This window comes from Panthera tigris, chromosome D1, assembly GCF_018350195.1.
Source record: "Panthera tigris isolate Pti1 chromosome D1, P.tigris_Pti1_mat1.1, whole genome shotgun sequence".
In the NCBI taxonomy this organism is placed as follows: domain Eukaryota; kingdom Metazoa; phylum Chordata; class Mammalia; order Carnivora; family Felidae; genus Panthera; species Panthera tigris.
Window position 1 is genome coordinate 56,443,235 of NC_056669.1, and position 18,541 is coordinate 56,461,775.

Sequence of the window (18,541 nt, forward strand, 5' to 3'; positions counted from 1 at the left end):
TTCAGCTAAGCTGGGTGAGGGCGAAGGGAAGGCCAGGGCCTGGAGAGGAGGGGCCCAGGTTGGGGTAGGGGTGGAGTGGGCCTCCTTAGTGCTCCAGTTCCCAGCATGGCCTGGTGGGCTCCTGGAGGAGGAAGAGTCAAAACCACGAAGGGCTTGGCTGCCATCTTTGGGAAATTCCTGCTAGCAGGACTTTGGGTGGTCTGTTGGGAGGACAATAGCATGCTTGAGGTCCAGCTACTGCAAGCTTCAGCTGTTGCTTCTTGAAGGAGATCCGTGCAGGGTGGGGGAGGAGGCCAAGCACTTTCTGGTGGTTTCCAAGCTGGGTCAGGCACTCTGTGCTGGGACTTTCTGTTTCCAGTTCTGGCCCTGGCTATCCTATCTGAACCCAAGATGACCTTAAAAATAATGAGGAGGGCCTGGGGGGAGGGTGAGCCTTGAGCCCACAGGGAATTCACGTCAGTCTCCTTCAGCTTAAAACATTGAGCATAGGCTCAGAGACAGGTAGCCACTGACTTTGGCCATGCTCGGTCCCCCAACCGTGAGTCCCAGCTCATTTCTCCATGCTTACATTTACTCCTTGGAGCCCTATCATACCCAACCTCACTCCATATCATGAGTCTCCTGTCCTCAAGGAGAGTAGGCTTTCACAACAGGTTGGAGGGAAGGAAGGAATGTCATGGGGGGAGGCATGGAGTGAAGGAGGACAGTCTATGTACCGTGACTTTCCCAATGCCCCGCCTCTGCCCAGCCTGTGCTCAGATCTGGGCCCTCAAGAAGGGAATCAAATGTGGCCCCACCTCCAGGGAGCCCGCAGTCTGGTGAGACTGGCATTGTTCTCCATTGTTTCAAGCATTAGTGCTTAGGGCTCTGGGCTGTAGCATATGAGGGGTGCTGGAACCAAGTTTATGTCTTTACTTCTTCTTGACCCCCAGGGTGCAGCTGAAGTTCAAGTTGGCACCCTGGAAATAGCCAGGCTCCCTTAACACTGATGGGGAGATCTCTTCCCCTACAGAGAGGCCCTTGCTGCACTGCTCCTTGCAGACATAGAAGATTGAGCTTCTCAGTACAGGAAGAGACCAAACGACCACCTTGGCCAACCCCCTCCATCTACTGCACAGAGACAGTGGGTCTCAGAAAGCAGACTGGGCATTGAATGCTTGGCACCCAATTGTAGGGTATAGGCTAGCTTGACATCTGGTTCACAGCTGCCTGAGATCTGCCCCAGTAGGCAAGGCCTAGCCTGGGATGAAATAATCATCCCCAACCCTGCCTACTCCCCAGTCACTAGCACAGAGAATAGTTTGCTTTGTCTGGAACCAGTGGAGAAATGCCCAAGTGGGTGGAGTCTCACTAGTGTGGGGTCTGTGGAAGGGAGGTGGGAGCCCTGAGGGTAATGGCAGAGAAAGGAAAGAGCTTTGGCATCAAGACAACCTGGGTTCTGACCCCCACTCTGCTGCTCCTTTGGTGGGTGACCTTGGGTGAGTCACTTGCCCTCTCTGCGCATCTGTTTCCTCAACTATCAGAAAGGTTGAGAGATTGTCACTTCATTCTCATAAAGCCAGTGATACAGAGTTCAAATTTTAACCCAGGACTGCTGGTTCTTTCCCTTGCCCTACCTGTCTGCCCTAGATTGGCTCACTTTGAACCCAGGGGGGTTCGAAAGCAACAGAAACAATATTAGGAACAAGAAAAGATGAACCTCAAAAAAGAAAAGTGAAACAGCATATATGAGAAAGATTACTTCCAGCTGGGAGAATTGGTCTGGAAGGCTTCCTGGAGGAGTTGGCATTTGGAGAGTTGGCAAATTTGAAGGAGGAAAATAGCAAATTTCACCAGAATGGGTGAAGAAAAATGGACAAATACCTTCCTGGTGGAGGTAAAAGCTGAGCAAAGGGGAAGAAGTAGGAAAGTGGCTTCTCTGAAACCACAAAATGGGAATGGCCTTGGAAGATCATTTTCTCCAACTCCTCCCCCACAGACAGGGAAGCTCTGCATGTTGCCTAAGGACATGTGGTGAGTTGGTGGTGGGGTTAGGCCAAGAGCCAAATCTGACCCTGACTGCTCTTTGTGTGTCAGCCCCTGGCTGGTAGAGCTGCCTCCCTCCCTCAGGAAAGCTGCTCCCTGCTCTTTTCCCAGGATCCAGGCTTTGTACCCAGCCCCACCTGAATTCCCACATCCCTCAGAGTGCCCTCAGACCAGAAAGAGAGCATGGAGGAAGACTAGCCTCTCAGCTTAAGTTAGAGCTCAGGAAGAAAGACTTTTGGTGGCCCAGTGGGTAGATGCTGGGGTCAGCCTCCTGCTGTATGTGTGGGATGTGGGGGCAGCTAGAGAATATTCCAGAACTGAGCTCTGCAGGGGTCAGAATAACAGTGGGGCAGGGGGCAAGCGCAGTATAGCCAAAGTCTCTAGTTTCTTCCCATACCTATAAGATCACCAACCCTCCCATCCTGCCATGAGCCAAGGCTGATGGGGAATTTGGTTTGTCAGTGACCCATCTCCAAACCAATCCGTCCAACTCTGATCTCACTGTCATCTCTCCTGTGAGGTCCCTAGAGGAAGCATCCATCCCACCCTTCCTGCCATGCCATGGTCCGCAGGTGTGTCAGCTTGCCCACGAAGCCCTTACTGTCGCGTGCACGAGACAGGGAGCAAGTTCAGTCTTGCCTGAGTGGGGGTGAGGCTAACACAGCTGGAGGAGGACAGACAGCTAGAAAGAGGCCAGAAGTGATCACCACAGGGCAGCCAGCCCGGAGGGCCACCCCGTCTGAAGAACCCTTTGTTTCCTCCTCCTCCTTTGCCTGCCCAAGAAATGCTCAACTGGGTGCTCCGTTCACAGAACCGCCACCGTCTCCACGTGGTGCTTCAGTCACACTCCAGGCTTGGCTCTGCAGGTCTCTCTCTGAACCTGTTTCTCTTCTCTGCTGATCTTTCAGATTCTTCGTGGCAGGTCTCCTGTCTCTCTCCTGTCTCTGTCTCTGGTTCCCTCTCCCACATGATCTCTGCTTCTCTTCATTTCTCCCTGTCTCTTCTGCAGCCAGCTCTCTGGGGCTGACCTCCCTCCCTTTCCCTGCATGCTCCTGCAGACACCTGCTGGTCTTTGTCTTCTCCTCTGTCCTGTCGCCCTTCTGTCCCAGCCTTTGTCTGACTGCATATCTCTGGATTTGCTCTGTCTCTGACTACACTTTTATCTGTGTTTTTCTCTGCTTTGTCTGTATCTCTGCCTACTTCAGAGGGAGAACAGGGCTTGGCTCGGTGAGGGGCTCAGTGGCCTGAATTTCCACTGCCCTTTCAACATCCTTGTGTCATCAGGGAGCATAGGCTGGGTTCCCTGCCTCCAGCTGAGCAAACAGTATCCCTTCCTGCCCCTTTGGTTATTCACTCATTCATTCAATACACCTTCACTATATCTGCTTATGTCTGGCTCTGCATGGGGAACACCAAGCCCCCCACCCCACCCGACTTCACCCCAGTTTACCCATTTTGGCTCTACAACCTCCTCACCCTCCACACTGGGAACATAGCCCCCAGACTCCCTCCCAATGCCCCTTCCTTACGTCATCTAGACTTACCTATCCTGGGTCCCATGATTTTTGGGGTGCAGTGAATTCCAGCCCGTATTTCAATTTCAAGAGTGGAGCTGAGCAGGAGAGAGGGAGTGAGACCTTATCGGGAGGCCCCTGGAGACAGCAGTCGCGAGCCACTTCTAGAAGGGAGGCGCTAATGTGGAGACTCCAGGCACCAGGCTGATGCTGCCTGGGCCACACTGGACCGCAGCCACCTCTTCCAAGATGGGTTAGGAATTCCTGCAAAACTTGATCCCACTCTCCAAGTGCCTGCCTCATGCAGCCACTTGTTCCTTCTGTCTCTGTCTCTCTGAATTCCTCTGATTCCTGGCTGGGACAGCCCAGGGCCAGAGTTCTGTGGGAGGCTGGGTTTGTTTAGATCCAGCCCTATTGATGGGAGGAGGCTGCTGTGTCGCCTCCCCTCAGCCTCTTGCCTCAGCATTCCCCTGGATATTTTCACTTCCTCTGTTAACAGGAGAGAGATGGCAGGGAGAGGGAATTTCAATGATCCCCATGCCCTGGGATCATTCAGTCCCGATTCTCCAGTCTCTTCTTATACTCGCATTCTCAGTCTGTCCCTGACCAAGCTCTTGTCCTCCCCTCACAGAAATTTTGTCACCCTCCATGAGCCCCATCTAGAGCCCCTGTTCTCCCCCACTGTCCCCCTTCCTGGAATCCCTGTCTCCCGCAAGATCTCATCCCCTCTCACCAAAACCCCATCTCCTCTCTGAGCTCTGAGGATCCAGAGCCAAGAGGAAGTCCATTCACCAGGAATCACAATGGCCAGCCCGCCTTGGGGAACTCATGGTAGCAGCTCCATAAAGTACAGGCATCTTGGTGGAGGGGGTTGGGGAGCAGAAGGGTAAATATGACATTTCCAGAGTTTTCTGGACTGAAGGCTGAAGATGGAGACCTTGGAGCCAGACAGACCTGGGCCTCTTTCTCAGTCCTGTCATTCACTGGCCGTGTGGCCTCAGGCAGGTTTCTGCACCTCTCTGAGTGTCATTTCCCTCATCCATAAAGAGGGGACAGCTGGCCCCTCACTTGTAGGGCTGCTGTGCAAGTTCAGTGAGTGAGAAAAAAAAAAAAAAGACCTGAAGGTCTGGAGCTCAGAGAAGGAAGCCAGGGCTCAGAACAGGACAGCAAGAGAAAACACACCTGTTTGCCTTTTCCAGCTAGTTCAGCATTCTCACACATGAGACCCCATTGGGTCCTCCTATTGGCCTCATAGGCCAAGCATTTATTCTCCCATTTTACCGATGAGGCATTGAGTCTCAGCAACTGCCCAGATACCACCCAGCTAGTAGGTGGTGGGGCCATGCATTGAAACAGGCTTTTTCCTCTACCCAGGCAGCATTTTCTGAGGAAGACCTCTGGGTTTCCCCAAATCCAAGATACAGAAGTGAACTTGAACCAATTCCAGGAATAGGGCCTTTGTATGAAATGGGGATGTAGCTTTGGAATCCAAGTTTTAGGGTGCAATGATAGAGAAATAGACATCAGTCCCACTTGGCTCCGGGGGCTATATGAAGGAGCTAGTGGGAAGTGGGGAGTATTTGAAATAACCAATGTGCATCCTGACACAGAGTGGTGCTCAATAGGTACTTGTGGCATGACTGAGTCTTTAAGAAACCAGAAATGTGAATGCATGACCACTATACTGGGAAAGGTCAATAGTTGACTCAGATTGATATAAAGACCAGGCTCCGTTCAGCTTGAGGCTCCTGCTTGAGAAAACCAATTGGGTCTATTTTCTCTAAATCCTTCATACTGAAGTCAGCGCTGTGAGTCCTCACAGAGACCGGCAGAGGTGCCACCTTCAGATTCCAGACTTCAGGTGCATAGTTAAGAAAGAGAAGGTCCCTTTAGACTTTCTGGAAGCTCAGGTGCCTCCATGTTAGTTTCAGAGGTTTGAAAAACTTCTATACATGGATTGGTTTGGGAATATGCTGGGACCAGCTTGGCAGGCTACGTTCATGTCATCAATCTTTGAGTGAGACAATGTACAACACACAACACCCCACAAGGCATGGAATATACAGGAACCTCAGACATGAGTGTTCTTCATTCATCACTTCAGCCTGCACAGGCTGACGCAGTCTGGTCCAAGAATATTCCTGAACCCAGCTTGGAATTGGAGCAAGGGTCAGGTACCCAGGAGCTTCTCAGAGGTAGGCTAACAGGTCTTCAGATGGCTCTTGGGCTAATCCTGCAGTGAGGCCCCATTGTGGGTGGTCCCAGCTTGTTCAGCCAACCTGGTTGGCACCCCAGCTTTACTACTTGCCAGCATGGGGTTTGCCGAGCCCTGTGCATTTTACAGAGCCGCATGGTGTGTGTAGATGGCAACACCATCTGTGGATTCCCACAGTTTGCAAAACTTGTTGCCTTTTTTAGAGTCCCATGCTGTTGGCATAGCCCAGCACAGTTTGCAGAGCTCTGAGGCTTCTGGGGCCCCATGATGTGCGCACAGTCCTGTGTCTCATGCCAAGCCTGATGCCGTTTCACAAACCCTGGCCTGTTTGCAGAACCCAGGCCTTTCCCTTCTTTAGGCCAACCCATGTTGGAGGTTTGCAAACCCAGAAAAATAGAGCACACTTCATTTTATAGAACTATCTGACTTTGGGTGTAAGGGAATAGTCCTGAGTCCTCGACTGGAGACTCCAGTTCCAATCCCAGCTCTGTCACTAATTAGCTATGGGACTTGCAGCAAGTCCTTTCCCCTTTCTGGGTCTCAGTCTTCTCCTATGTTAAATGGAGATCGTGACATCCAACCATCCCCCTTTGGAACTGTTATTAATATCAGTGTGAGAATGTCCAGAAGATGGGGGGCAGGGGTGGGAAGGGGAAGGGTAGCCAGTGCCTCCTTCCTGAAAAAAGGTTCCAAACTGCTATTTCAGCACCTCTGCTCCCACTTCCCTTCTGGCCTGGCAGCCAGGGAGCGGATGTCTATAAATGAGCCCTTGGCTGGGCAGACAAGTGAGGACCTCAGTCAGAGTCTCAGCCTTTCCTGCCCCTGGACACTGCCTGGAGTCAAAACCCAAGCTACACAGACATGCTCCCATGCATGGCTCATTTAATCTGCCCAAGGAAGGCTGTGTCATACTTATCTCACCATGAGGACCCTGACACTCAGAGAGTCCATGTGATTTGCCCAGAGTTACAAGTCAAATATACAGCCTAGGCTGGGATCAGAGCCAAGGACAGCAAGGATGGACGCATGGTGCTTAGAAGGTCAGAGTGGGAAGAAACTGGGACCTCATTTAATCTATCCCTTTCCTTTTTCATACTGGGAGACTGAGGCCTGGAGAGATGACAAGGAAGTCACTCACTCTCCTTAGGCCTCAGTTTCTCTTTCTGGTGGATGAGAAACAGACCCCTTCCTGCCAACAGTTCAGGATCTTATCCCTCTTTGTTGGCACAGCTCTTAGATCAAAACATAGGAAATTCCCGAATCATCTGAGGAGAAGGAAAGGCCTACAGACAGGTGGGTACTTGGTCTGGCCATGCAGCCCCACCGGCCCTGGCTCAGCACAGCCAGCTTTGCACAGCCCATGCTGTGGGCTCTTTACAGCTTACACCACCCTGGAGGTTCCTCCCCAGGAAGACTTTTTGCCTCAACAACAACCTTCCCTGGGTCCAATTGCATCCACCTCCCACCAGGTTCCCCCTTCAGCCTGGAGAGAATACTATGCTAGAAACTCTGCATCCCTCCCTGAAAGTGGCAGCCCCAGGCCCCAGAAAGAGCATGAGCTTGGCCATCAGATAGTTCAAAACTGACCCAGTAAGAAGATTTCAAAGACTCAGTTTCCTTATCTGAGATAACAGGAAACCTCCAGGCAAATCTGCAATAAACCTGACCATCTCACCCTATCTTCAACTTGGTACGTGCATAGCCTCCCTATCCCAGGAGACTATAAACTCTCCCAAGGCCTGGCTGGGTGACCAGGGCTGTCATAAGGCTCAGATGAGCTAATGGATGGATTAGCACTTGCTAAGTTCTAAGAGCTGAGCAGACGAGAGCCATTATTAATATGGTGACGATGGTAATGGGATGACTCTTGTAATTCTGGAAACAGAGGATGAGGAGGAAGTAAATCATGGCAGGTGCGTGCCAGGTCAGTCTGACCTGACTGACAAACCCCATGGGAATAAATCACCGAGAAGGCCCCCTGAGGTGGGAGGGAACTGCAGGGCAAAATTGGGGCGCAGGCAGGCAGGCTGGGTGACCATTGTTAGCAGCTATGGGTGCCGTGGGGCGGTGCCCTCTCACAGGCTCTAGACCAGGCACTGGCTGGCCCGTGGCTCCTAGCCCTGGTTCTGCCACTAACACACTTCCATTGGTCAGATCCCATTTCCTGCCTGTCTCCAGTTTCCTTAGTATAAAATGGTGGTGGAGGGATAAAAGGAAGGGTCTCACTCCCCACTCTTGTCTTTGGGGAAGAACCACATGAGTTTATCGATGTATCACTGTTTTTGTAAAGTGTCAAGTGTGGGGCATGAGGGATTATGGTTATTAATAATTTGGCTCCTGGAAAAGAGGACGTGGGGGAAGGGTGCAGCCAAGGCTGGGAGGAGAGACAGAGGGGAGCCAGCATCTGCCCCCCACTGCAGGTAGTTTGAAGCAAGGGCCAACTCTCAGAAGGCTTTGCAACACTGCCCCCTGGGGACCAGAGAGGAGGCTGCACCCTGAGCTTTTCCTCCCAGAGACTCCAGTCAGGGAAAGGGAGTGGAAGGACCACTGTCAGAGGAGGCTCAAGTGGGCAGGCCAGGAGGAGCCCAGTGAGAGCAGTCACAGCTTGCTCCTGCCTCTCTCCCTTCCCTCCACAACTTTCTATTTTGCTTCACAAGTCTTTCAAACTGGCCCACTTCGTCCCATTCCTCTGTCCCCACCGTGGTCCAGACCACCAGCGGCTCTTGGCTGGGACCTGCCCCAGCTTCCTCCCCACCTCCAGCCCCTCCTCCTAAAAGCCTGAGGGATCTTTCCAATCCTTAAATCTAATGCTGCCCCTCCCTGCTTAAAACTCTGCCCTGCCCTGCTCTCCCCAGCGGCCCTCAGGATAAAGCCATCTTTCCCAGCCTGATGGCCAGTGCCCCAGTCTCTCTGTAGTCTTCGGCCAGGTCAGTATCTCCACTTGCAGATGAGACAAAATGGCAAATGGTCAAGAACAAGGCCTTGGGGCAGGACTTCGGGGTGTGACTCCTAGCTTCTCTACTTGGTAGCTGTGTTACTTAATTCTTTGCTTGTTTGTAAGTTGTTTTGTATCATGGTAAAATACACATAGCATAAGATTTACCATTGTTACCACTGTAAGTGTACAATCCAGTGGCATTAAGTACGTTCACATTTTGGGGCAGCCACCACCACTACCCGTCTCCACAACTTTTTCATCTCCCCAAACTGAAACTCCATATCCTTGTGTGACTTTATGCCTCTGTTTTCTCATCTGTAGGATGGGACTAATTAAGGGGATGTCTTTGCACAGGGCCTGGTAGGTGGGTAATAGGTACTCAGTCAACATTACTTGTTATTTTATCCTCTTGAGGCAACTGCTCTGGAAAGTACATGCAGCAGCACCACATGGGTTATCTACAGAAACCCAAGGGCCCATTACTCCCCAGGATTCATTTCTGTGACTCGGGCAGAGTTTACGCCAGCTGCCAGGGAAGCATGCCGCATGCTTCATCTAGGAAGATGAGTCACTTCCTCCCTGATGGGGTTGTAAGCCTGCAGATAGGGAAGACAGGAAGCAGAGCAGCACAGGCAGCTGATCTCTGCCAGGCTGGCCCTCCGCAGATGCTCCGGTGAGAATTGCTGGGGCAAATAGAATTCTGTCTGGCATTAGGGCCCAGTCTGGGCCAGGGCAGGACTCCCAACTTGCCTCTGTTCTAACTCTCAGGAGCAGCTGGAACAGGCTAGCTGGTTCCATCAGTGCTGTTTATTTGGAGCATTGTCAGTTTGCATTTTGTTCAACTCTCTCCTTCTCACGTTCCACCCCAAACACACCTACTTCTCCCTCTCGGCATACACTCTTCCTAGATTTGCTCACTCCGACTGTTCTGGCACTCATGCCTAGAACACTCTCACTAGCAAAGTGGTGCTGTACTTATTTAAAGGCCTGCCCTTTTTTTTGTCCTCTGGGTGAAACACACATGAGTCTTACTGGAAGAAGGGAGAGACCAGGCCTGAGATGTCCCAAATAGAGCAGACCAGGTCTCTGGCAAGGGCGGGGTGAATCTCTCTACCAAATCTGAGCAGGGCCCAGAATCAGAGCCCAGGACCACAGAATCTCTTCCTCAAGGGTCCTTAGGCTGGGGACTCCTGTCTCTTGAGTTAAAAACATCAACCGTCTTCCAGAGATAGCCACAAGGGAAGGAAGTTCAGCATAAGCAAACCAATTCTGTCTTTGGAGCCACGTAGGCCTGAGCTCTGCCCACAACTAGCTATGTGGCCCTGGGTGGCTACTTAATTTTTCTAAGCCTCAGTTTCCCCAACTATACAACTGATATAATAAATATGGCTGGTATTCATTACATGCCAAACACTGTTCTAAGTTCTTTACATGCATTGACTCAGCTAATGTTCCCAATCGCCCATTATAACCCCGACTTTACAGATGAGGAATCTGAGGCACCGAGACATTAGAGACTCGCCCACAGCTGCTAAGAGGCAGAACCAGTATTTAACCTATACAGTCTGACCCCAGATTTTGTGTCCTGAATCATGGCACTTAACTATGTCAGACAGCTAGTTTGAGGACTCAGTCATCTGTCTACCTGTCCTTAAGCCGTGGGGTTGAATAGAGTTGAGTACTGAGTTAAGCACCTTTGACAGGGGTCCAGGCCTATTCTACTGATGACCATCTGAATGAGTTTGGGTGTGTCACTTTCTTCCTCAAATCTCAGGTTTCCCTTTCACAGCAGAAAGGGCTTAAATTCCAGCAGATTCCTAGATTCTGTTCCTCCTGATGTCCACCTGTTTCTGGGGGTCACCCAGGTACCTCCAGCTCAGCAAGAGCTCATCATTGGCATGGAGACTTGTCCCTGCCAGGCCCCTGTTAAGCGCCCAGTCTCATTGGAGTCAGGCCCATCCCTGACTCCCTCCCCACAGCAAGTCTCTGCCCTCATATTCTTGTCTCCTTCTCCCCAACCACCTTAGATGACTCCACTCCTAATCCCTCCAAACTCTTGCAGTCCCTTTGCTCTTCGGTGATTCTAGTTTCTTTGTTCTAATTCATTCCCCCCATTCTCCCAGAGTCATCTCTAAACCCCAATCTCATGGCACCCAGCCTTGCTCCTCAGAGCAAAGTTTATTTTTTAGCCTAAAATTGATGTTTGTCATTTCGTACCTACAACCTACCTTACCAGCCTTCCCACCTGCAATGGTCCCCTGCCCAGAGCGTACCAGACACACTTATGTCTTGGTACTTGTACATGTGCAGTGCCCCCCCCCGGTCAAATGCCCTTCCTCCCTTTGTTGCAGGATTAGCACTCACCCTTCAAGGACCACTGCCAACCGCCACCACCACCCCCCCCCCGGCCCCAAGTGTTCCTTCTGACTCTTTCAGGAAGAAAATGGACAAGGTCAGAATCATACCCTAGTTCTCTACACAGACCTTGGTCTGTGAGCACTGAACAGTCTGGCCATACCTTCAGGGAGGTTTCCACAGCCAATTCTTCTGCCTCCAGCCTTCCAAGGTGAAAAACCTTAGAAGAGAAGACATCCAGGGGAGTGGCCTCTCTGTGGCTATGGTGGTGATGGCAATAGAAAACTTCCTCACAGCCCTTCAGCTTGCAAAATACTCTCACTTAGAGTATCTCGCTAGACTTTCACTGCAGCCACTGTTGCTGGTGCTTTCACTGGTGCTCCCCATTCTCTCAGGGGAGACAGAGGCAGAGAGACCATGAAGTCATTTGCCCAAGTGGAGTGATAAGTGAAAGAGCTAGGGTTTGAACCCCCAAAGCTGGTGCCACCCTGCCTCCTGGTGGCAGGAGGATGGTGACAGGGATGAGAATGCTAGAGGCCCCACCCATGTGGGCCCTGATTCTGGACGCTCTTCCCTGGAGCTCCATGGCCTCCTGCCCACAGCTGGAAAGGCAGCCTAGGCTCTCCCTGAATGTATTTATAACTTCCCTTTCCCCCTTGGCACCTTCCTTTTCCAGCCTCTCGAGTCTGTCAGAGCGTTGTGCCAGTGAGGGGGAAGAGCGCTAGGGGCGAGACAGAGAGACAGAGCGTCATGGACTTTCCAGGGCGAGGTGGCACAGGCAGCTGGCCTCTGCTTGGGTGGGAACTTCAGAGGGCCAGGTTGTTTTCTCTTCTGAGCTCAGAAAAGCTCCTGAGATGCACAGGCTCCTCCTGGAGACATATCTGGACCTCTCCCCTTTCTAAGGAGCAAGAGGCCTGGACTGTGAGAGTTACCAGCCCTCCCATGGCCCCAGGCGAGAGGCCAGGCAAGAGGGACAGAGCTTGTGCGATTTGGGTGGAAAATGCTTATGACAACAGCTCGCACCATTCACCTCTTCTCAACTCGCACCGCACGAACACAGAGCTTGCACTCTAGAGATACTTACTCAATGAGCAAACCCCCATTTTACACAAGAGGAAACTCAGTCTCAAGAAACTAAATGCCAGGCTTGAGCCCAATCAGTCTGGCACCAAGATCTGAGCACAGACCTCTATAAGAGGCTCCAGCTCCCATTGCGTGGAGAACAAACTCCCCACAGCCCCTACAGCTTCACAAAATTTTCCCACCACTCTTGTCTGAAATCAGACTCCCCCCACCCCCCGACCACCGACACTGCTAAATCTGCAAACTGGCTTTTACCCCCTTCTTTTTTTAACCACCACCTCCCACCTTCCCAACTCCCCCACCACACCTGACTCACCAGGAGTCCAGACCTTGGACCCTGAAGCTCCTCTTCTCCTCTGTTGACCATCCTTCCCTGTCCCATTTTTTTCCCTCCTCTCCCTCTCTACTGGCTTATTTCCACCAACAAATGCTGGGAAACCTGCTCAAATATCTCCAATTAAAAAATACAACAAAATCCTCCATGACCCCTCATTGCCCTCCAACCACATGCTTCTCTTCACAGCCAAACATCTTGAAAATGCTGTCTATCCCTCTCTGCACTTACTCAGTCCCCAAACTTCCACACCCACGGTTCCCCTGGGCCTGTTCATTCCAATGTCACCAGCAGCCTCTTCCTCGCTGGGCCCCTGGACAGTCTCTACTTCTCATCCTTTGGTCCCATCAGCGGCTTTACTGCTGCTGGCCACATGTGTCCTTTGGAACTCCTCTGTGATATCAGTGTGGCTTCACGTTCTCTGGGCATTTTTTTCTCAGCAACTTTTACAGATTTTTCTTGTTCTTCTGCCCCTATCTCATGCTGGTTTCTTCCAAGGTTCTGTCCCCCTCACTTCACACTCTCTCCTTAGCTCCATAAAACAAAGGCCTCCTCCAGTCCTTGTCTGCAACTCAGCTCTTTCCTGGGCTCCAGGTTTAATCCCTCAAATATCTGCTGGACATCTCCACTTGAATGTCTCATTGGCTCTTCAAATGCAACATGTCCAAAACCAAACTCATTATCTTCCTCCAAAACTATCTTCCCACCTGCACTGCCCACTGCCCACCACCATGTCCCGTGTCTCAGTCAACATCACCACTATCTGCCTTGTCACCCAAGCCAGAATGCTTGGATTCTTCCATGCACAGTTATCAAATTTTGGCCATTCAGTCCCTTGATGGTTTCTCTAATCCTTGGAGATGGATAGAATTCTAACAGTGACTCACTGTCAGCCCAGAGGAGGGACAAGAGCAGGTTTAGTTACTTAACCTTTCTGAGCTTTCTCATCTATAAAGCCAGGGTAATGAAAACCAACACTCGGATGAACTGCGATGAAGCATGTGACCACCCAGGCACATCATTAGCACAAGTAAACACTCAGGAACATCAGCGGTTTCTGCCATCAGGAATGCTGTTACTTCTCCCCATTCCTTTTCTCACCAATCAGCTCCCCAGCTGGCCTCCCTGCCTCTAGCCACTCTAGACAGCTAGTATCTGCTCTCCACCTGGCAGTGGGGGTGATCTTTCTGGAACAGGCAGCTGACTGGTAGTCCCCTGCCTGAAAACTGGCCCTGGCTCTCCAGTGTCTCATGCTGAGTTCTTATTCTGTGGTCTGGAATTTGAGCTCTTCTCTCTCTGGCCCCTGCCAACTTTTGTAGCTTCACTTTTTGAGACTCTCAGTCTTCCCCTCTGTACTGCACCCCAAATTCTCTTCTATCTGCCCCTCAAACACACCTCTGCTTTTTCAGCCCTTCCTGACTTTGTCTCTGCCTCATTGGCCTGAAGGGCTCTCTTCACCTGCTTGTAATTCACAACCAGCCCAATAGATGTGTTCCATGATACAAGCCTGCTTTGTTCCCTCCTCTGAGCCCTCCAACTCTATAGTAGTACACATCACACTGGATATGATTGCTTGTCAGTGTTGTCATTGACTACCCCCACTAGACTGTGTCGATTCACTGTGGTCAGGCAGCCAGAACACAGCCAACTTCATTCAATATGGAATGAATGGTGATCCTCAGTTCTCTTTATTTTTAAAATGATCAGCATAGGTAGCCAGGCCTAGTTAATCCAGAGGAATGCAAGAGCACTGGGAGCTGGAGGAAATGAAATCACAGAGGGCTTCCTGGAGGAAGCTGGACTGAGTTATAAAGTGTCTGACAAAGAGCAAGATTGAGCAAGAGAGGGCAGGTGAGTGTGAAATAGTGAAGATCTGAGAAACTGAGTGGCTCCCTGCTGTCACACTTGTTTCTCTAGCTTCAAAACACTCAAGGCCCTACCCCCATCCCCTGGCCACTAGCACAGGACTGGTTTCACATTTACATAGAGAGTTTTCACAAATTTTTCCTCATTTGTGTGGTTGGTTGGCTCAGAGACTAGTCTGAGAGTTAGCAAATGTAAGACCTCAGATCCCCCCTTTGCCGTGGGCTTGTTGTGTGACTTGGAAAATCCCTTTCACCTCTGATCCCCAGTTTCCTCATCCATCACACAGGGATACAAGTTATTGGTGAATAGCTGGGAAAATGTCCACAGACCACACAGTTCTGAGCCCCGGTGAAGACAGTTACTCTTGTTGTTCTCATATCAGCAAAGCCCAGTGGTTGCTACTAATTAGCCACTTGGGAGTCTCCAGAAAAACGTTACTCAGGGCCCCAGCAGAATGGGATCTCAAGGGGGAGAGCCTCCAGAAGGCTAGTGATGGGCAGGGCTGGGAGGTTTAATGGGACCAGGACCAGACCCACATGGTTCTCTCCATCAAGGCAGCGCTGACCTGGAGAGAGAAGGGGGCAGCTGAAGTGGCCTGGGTTGCAGGAGAACTTGGCCACCCTGCAGAGATCTCAGGTATGAAGGCCACAAAGGAAGAGTCCAGAGCTGGTCAGAGCCCAAGAAGGGACAAGGTTTTAAGAGGGCAGGCTTCAGGCGGGCAGGTAGGTAGAGACTCTCACCCTATTATGAGAAGGACTCTAAGAGAAGGGAGATGGGTTAAAATCTTTCTGCCCCAATTTATAGCATTCTGGATGGTCTGGTTCTGATTTGCTAACTGTGTGATTTGCTAACTGTGTGATTTTAGCCAGGTCATAGCCCCTCTCTGGACCTCTCCCTCACTATCAGCAACAATAAGGGAACAGGATCATAAGGTCTCCATAAAGCCAAGTGTTGTCTGATTCTGCAGGAATGCTGGAGAGAAAGCCCTGAGGTTGTGGGTGTCGACAGCCATGCTCCAGTGTCTGTCTGTGGAAACACCGGGAAGCAAGATGGGTCCCACTGAGAGGCTGGTTTTGTAGGAGATGAGTCAGAGCCAATCTCCAGCCCTAAGGAACTCCCAATGAGGGAAACAAGAATGACAATTCCCGGAATGATGTGGGCCTCCAGACAGGGGAGCTTCAGTGCCTCTCCCAAAGTGGAGAGGCAAGGTGGCCCCAGGGTGGCTCAATCGGTTAAGCATCCAACTCTTGGTTTTGGCTCAGGTAATGATCTCATGGTTCGTGAGTTCGAGCCCTACATTGGGCTCCACACTGACAGTGCAGAGCCTGCTTGAGATTTTCTCTCTCCCTCTTTCTCTGCCCCTCTCCTGTTCACTCTCTCAGTCTCTCTCAAAATAAATAAATAAACTTTAAAAAAAAAAGTGGAGAGGCAAGGAGCCAGGAATATGGCTTCCAGTACAGCTCTGCCTTCAACCCCTGTGTGACCTTGATCAAGTCACTCCTTTTTATTTGAAATATTGGGAGAAATGGGGATTGGACTATATTGCTTGCTTTTAAGTGCGCTTCTGTCTCTGATGTTCTGTGATTGCCCAGCAAACCTTGCATGACCAGCTTACATGGGCCTAGTTAGTGGAGGGGATAGCCTCTCAGAATTGTAGCAACTTTGAGGGAAATGTGGTTTGTATCAATCTAAATGCTAAAATAAAAGAAAATAGAAAACCCTGTGGACTAGTCCATTGTGGGAAAAAGTGGAGTTTGACTCAGGTTTACCCTTTCATTCATTAATTCATTCATTAAAAAATATTTGTTTTGGGTGCCTGGGTGGTTCAGTCAGTTAAGCGTCCGACTTCGATTTTGGCTCACATCATGATCTCATGGTCCATGAGTTCAAGCCCTTGTCAGGCTCTGCACTGACAGTTTGGAGGCTACTTGGGATTCTCTCTCTCTCCCTCTCTCTTTGCCCTTACCCTGCACATGCTCCCTCTCTCTCTCTCAAAATAAATAATTTAAAAAATATATCTTTGTTGAGGTTTTCTGAGGAGCTGGTTTTACCAGGCACGAGGTGTATAACTTTTCTGCTCAGGACATGGGGCTTGGCTGCCATGAACTTTTCCATGCAGATGTGTGCCCAGCCCATCTCTTCCTTAAGTCACGACTTGAAAAGAGCATTTTTGTAGCCACGTAGAGCCTGTTTGTAACCAGTCCATCTGAAACTGTTAGAAAATGCCCTCAAAAGAAAATAGAAATTTAGAGCTGTCTCTGACATCAGCCTAAGAAATGGAGAGAGGAAAAATAAACCTTTAGACTGATTTTCCCCTCGGTGGAAAGCAGAATTTCCCAATTCTCGAGCTGTCCTGGCTTTGCTGGGCCAAGTCCAAGGCCAGAGCCAGGAGGCCCGCTTCACAGGACTAACTCTGGCACCGACCTGCTGTTGACTTGGGACTGTTTCCCATCCCATTCCCGCCCGGTTCTTCCTTTGTGAAGAAAGGATCAGGGACTCACCTATCTGCAGGGCCATTTCCACTCTTACATATTCTGTGACCTCAGGAGGGTTTTGTTAAAAGAGAAGGAAGCTGGAGGCGGTCTGGGAAAACCAAGTGGAACTGCTCAAGTGGCAGTTGGGGCAGAGAAGCAGTGATTTGAATGTGGGCGTAACGTGGCCCTGGATCATTTAGTCCAGGTAGAGGGCGAACCAACACTTCCCTCAGCTCAGTTCTGGGGGTTGCAAAGTCTCACTTGAGTCTTGGGTGGCCAGAGTTGTGTGGGACCTTATTCAACAGCTTCCAGAGAGCACAGTCACTGAAGAGTGCTCACTCGGCCATCTCTCCTCTCCGGGTTCTGAGTCTTCTCAATTCTCTGCAGCGCCCTCTGCAGCACCCACTGCGCAAGAAAGGAAGGCTCGGGTATTTTGATTGGGATGGCATTTGAATGTGTAGATTGCTTTGGATAGTATCTGCATTTTATCAATATTTGTTCTTCCAATCCACAAACACAGAATGTTTTCCATTTCTTTGTGTCTTCTTCAATTTCTTTCATAAGATTTCTATAGTTTTCAGCAAACAGATCTTTTACCTCTTTGGTTAGGTTTATTCATAGGTATTTTATGGGTTTTGGCGCAATTATAAATGGGATCGATTCCTTGATATCTCTTTCTGTTGCTTCGTTATTGGTGTATAGAAATGCAACTGATTTTTGTACATTGATTTTTATATCCTGCGACTTTGCTGAATTCATGGATCAGTTCTAGCAGTTTTTTGGTGGAGTCTTTTGGGTTTTCCATGTAGAGTATCATGTCATCTGTGAAGAGTGAGAGTTTGACTTCTTTGCCAGTTTGGATGCTTTTTATTTTATTTTGTTGTCTGACTGCTGAGGCTAGGACTTCCAACATTATGTTGAACACAGTGGTGAGAGTGGACATTCCTGCCACCCTGCTGATCTTAGGGGGAAAGCTCTCAGTTTATCCCCACTGAGGATGGTATTAGCTGTGGGTCTTTCATATATGGCTTTTATGATGTTGAGATATGATCCTTCTTTCCCGACTTTCTTGAGGGTTTTTTTTTTTTTAAATCAAGAAAGGATGCTGCATTTTGTCAAATGCTTTTTGTGCATCTATTGACAAGATCATATGGTTCTTATCTTTTCTTCTATTAATGTGGTGTATCATGTTGATTAATTTGTGAATATTGAAACGACCCTGCAGCCCAGGAATGAATCCCACTTGAATAATTCTTTCAATGTATTGTTGAATTCGACTTGCTAGAATCTTGTTGAGAATTTTTGCATCCAGTTTCATCAGGGATATTTGCCTATAATTCTCCTTTTTAGTGGGGTCTTTGTCTGGTTTTGGAAACAAGGTAATTCTGGTTTCATAGAATGAGTTTGGAAGCTTTCCTTCCATTCCTATCAAAATAACACCAGCATTCTTCAGAGCTAGAACAAACAGTCCTAAAATTTGTATGGAACCATGAAAGACCCTGAGTAGCCACAGTAATGTTGAAAAAAAAAAACCCAAAGCTGGAGGCATCACAATCCCAGACTTTAACCTGTATTACAAAGCTGTAATCATCAAGACAGTATAGTGTTGGTACAAAAACAGACATATATCAGTGGAACAGAATAGACAACCCAGAAATGGACCCACAAATATATGGTCAACTAATCTTTGACAAGGTAGGAAAGAGGATCCAATGGAAAAAACTCTCTTTAGCAAAT

At 49.7% G+C, this 18,541-nt stretch overlaps 1 protein-coding gene across 1 annotated transcript in view; it reads right to left on the reverse strand.

The window, feature by feature from the left end:
• The window catches only part of SLCO2B1 (solute carrier organic anion transporter family member 2B1), a 46,918-nt gene extending 43,049 nt beyond the window's left edge, over positions 1 to 3,869 (reverse strand). The window contains exon 1 of the mRNA XM_007080833.3: positions 3,570 to 3,869. Within this exon, the coding sequence (XP_007080895.1) occupies positions 3,570 to 3,585 (16 nt within the window). The 5' untranslated portion in view covers positions 3,586 to 3,869. The remainder of the gene's footprint in view (positions 1 to 3,569) is intronic.
• Between the last annotated feature and the right edge of the window lie 14,672 nt (positions 3,870 to 18,541).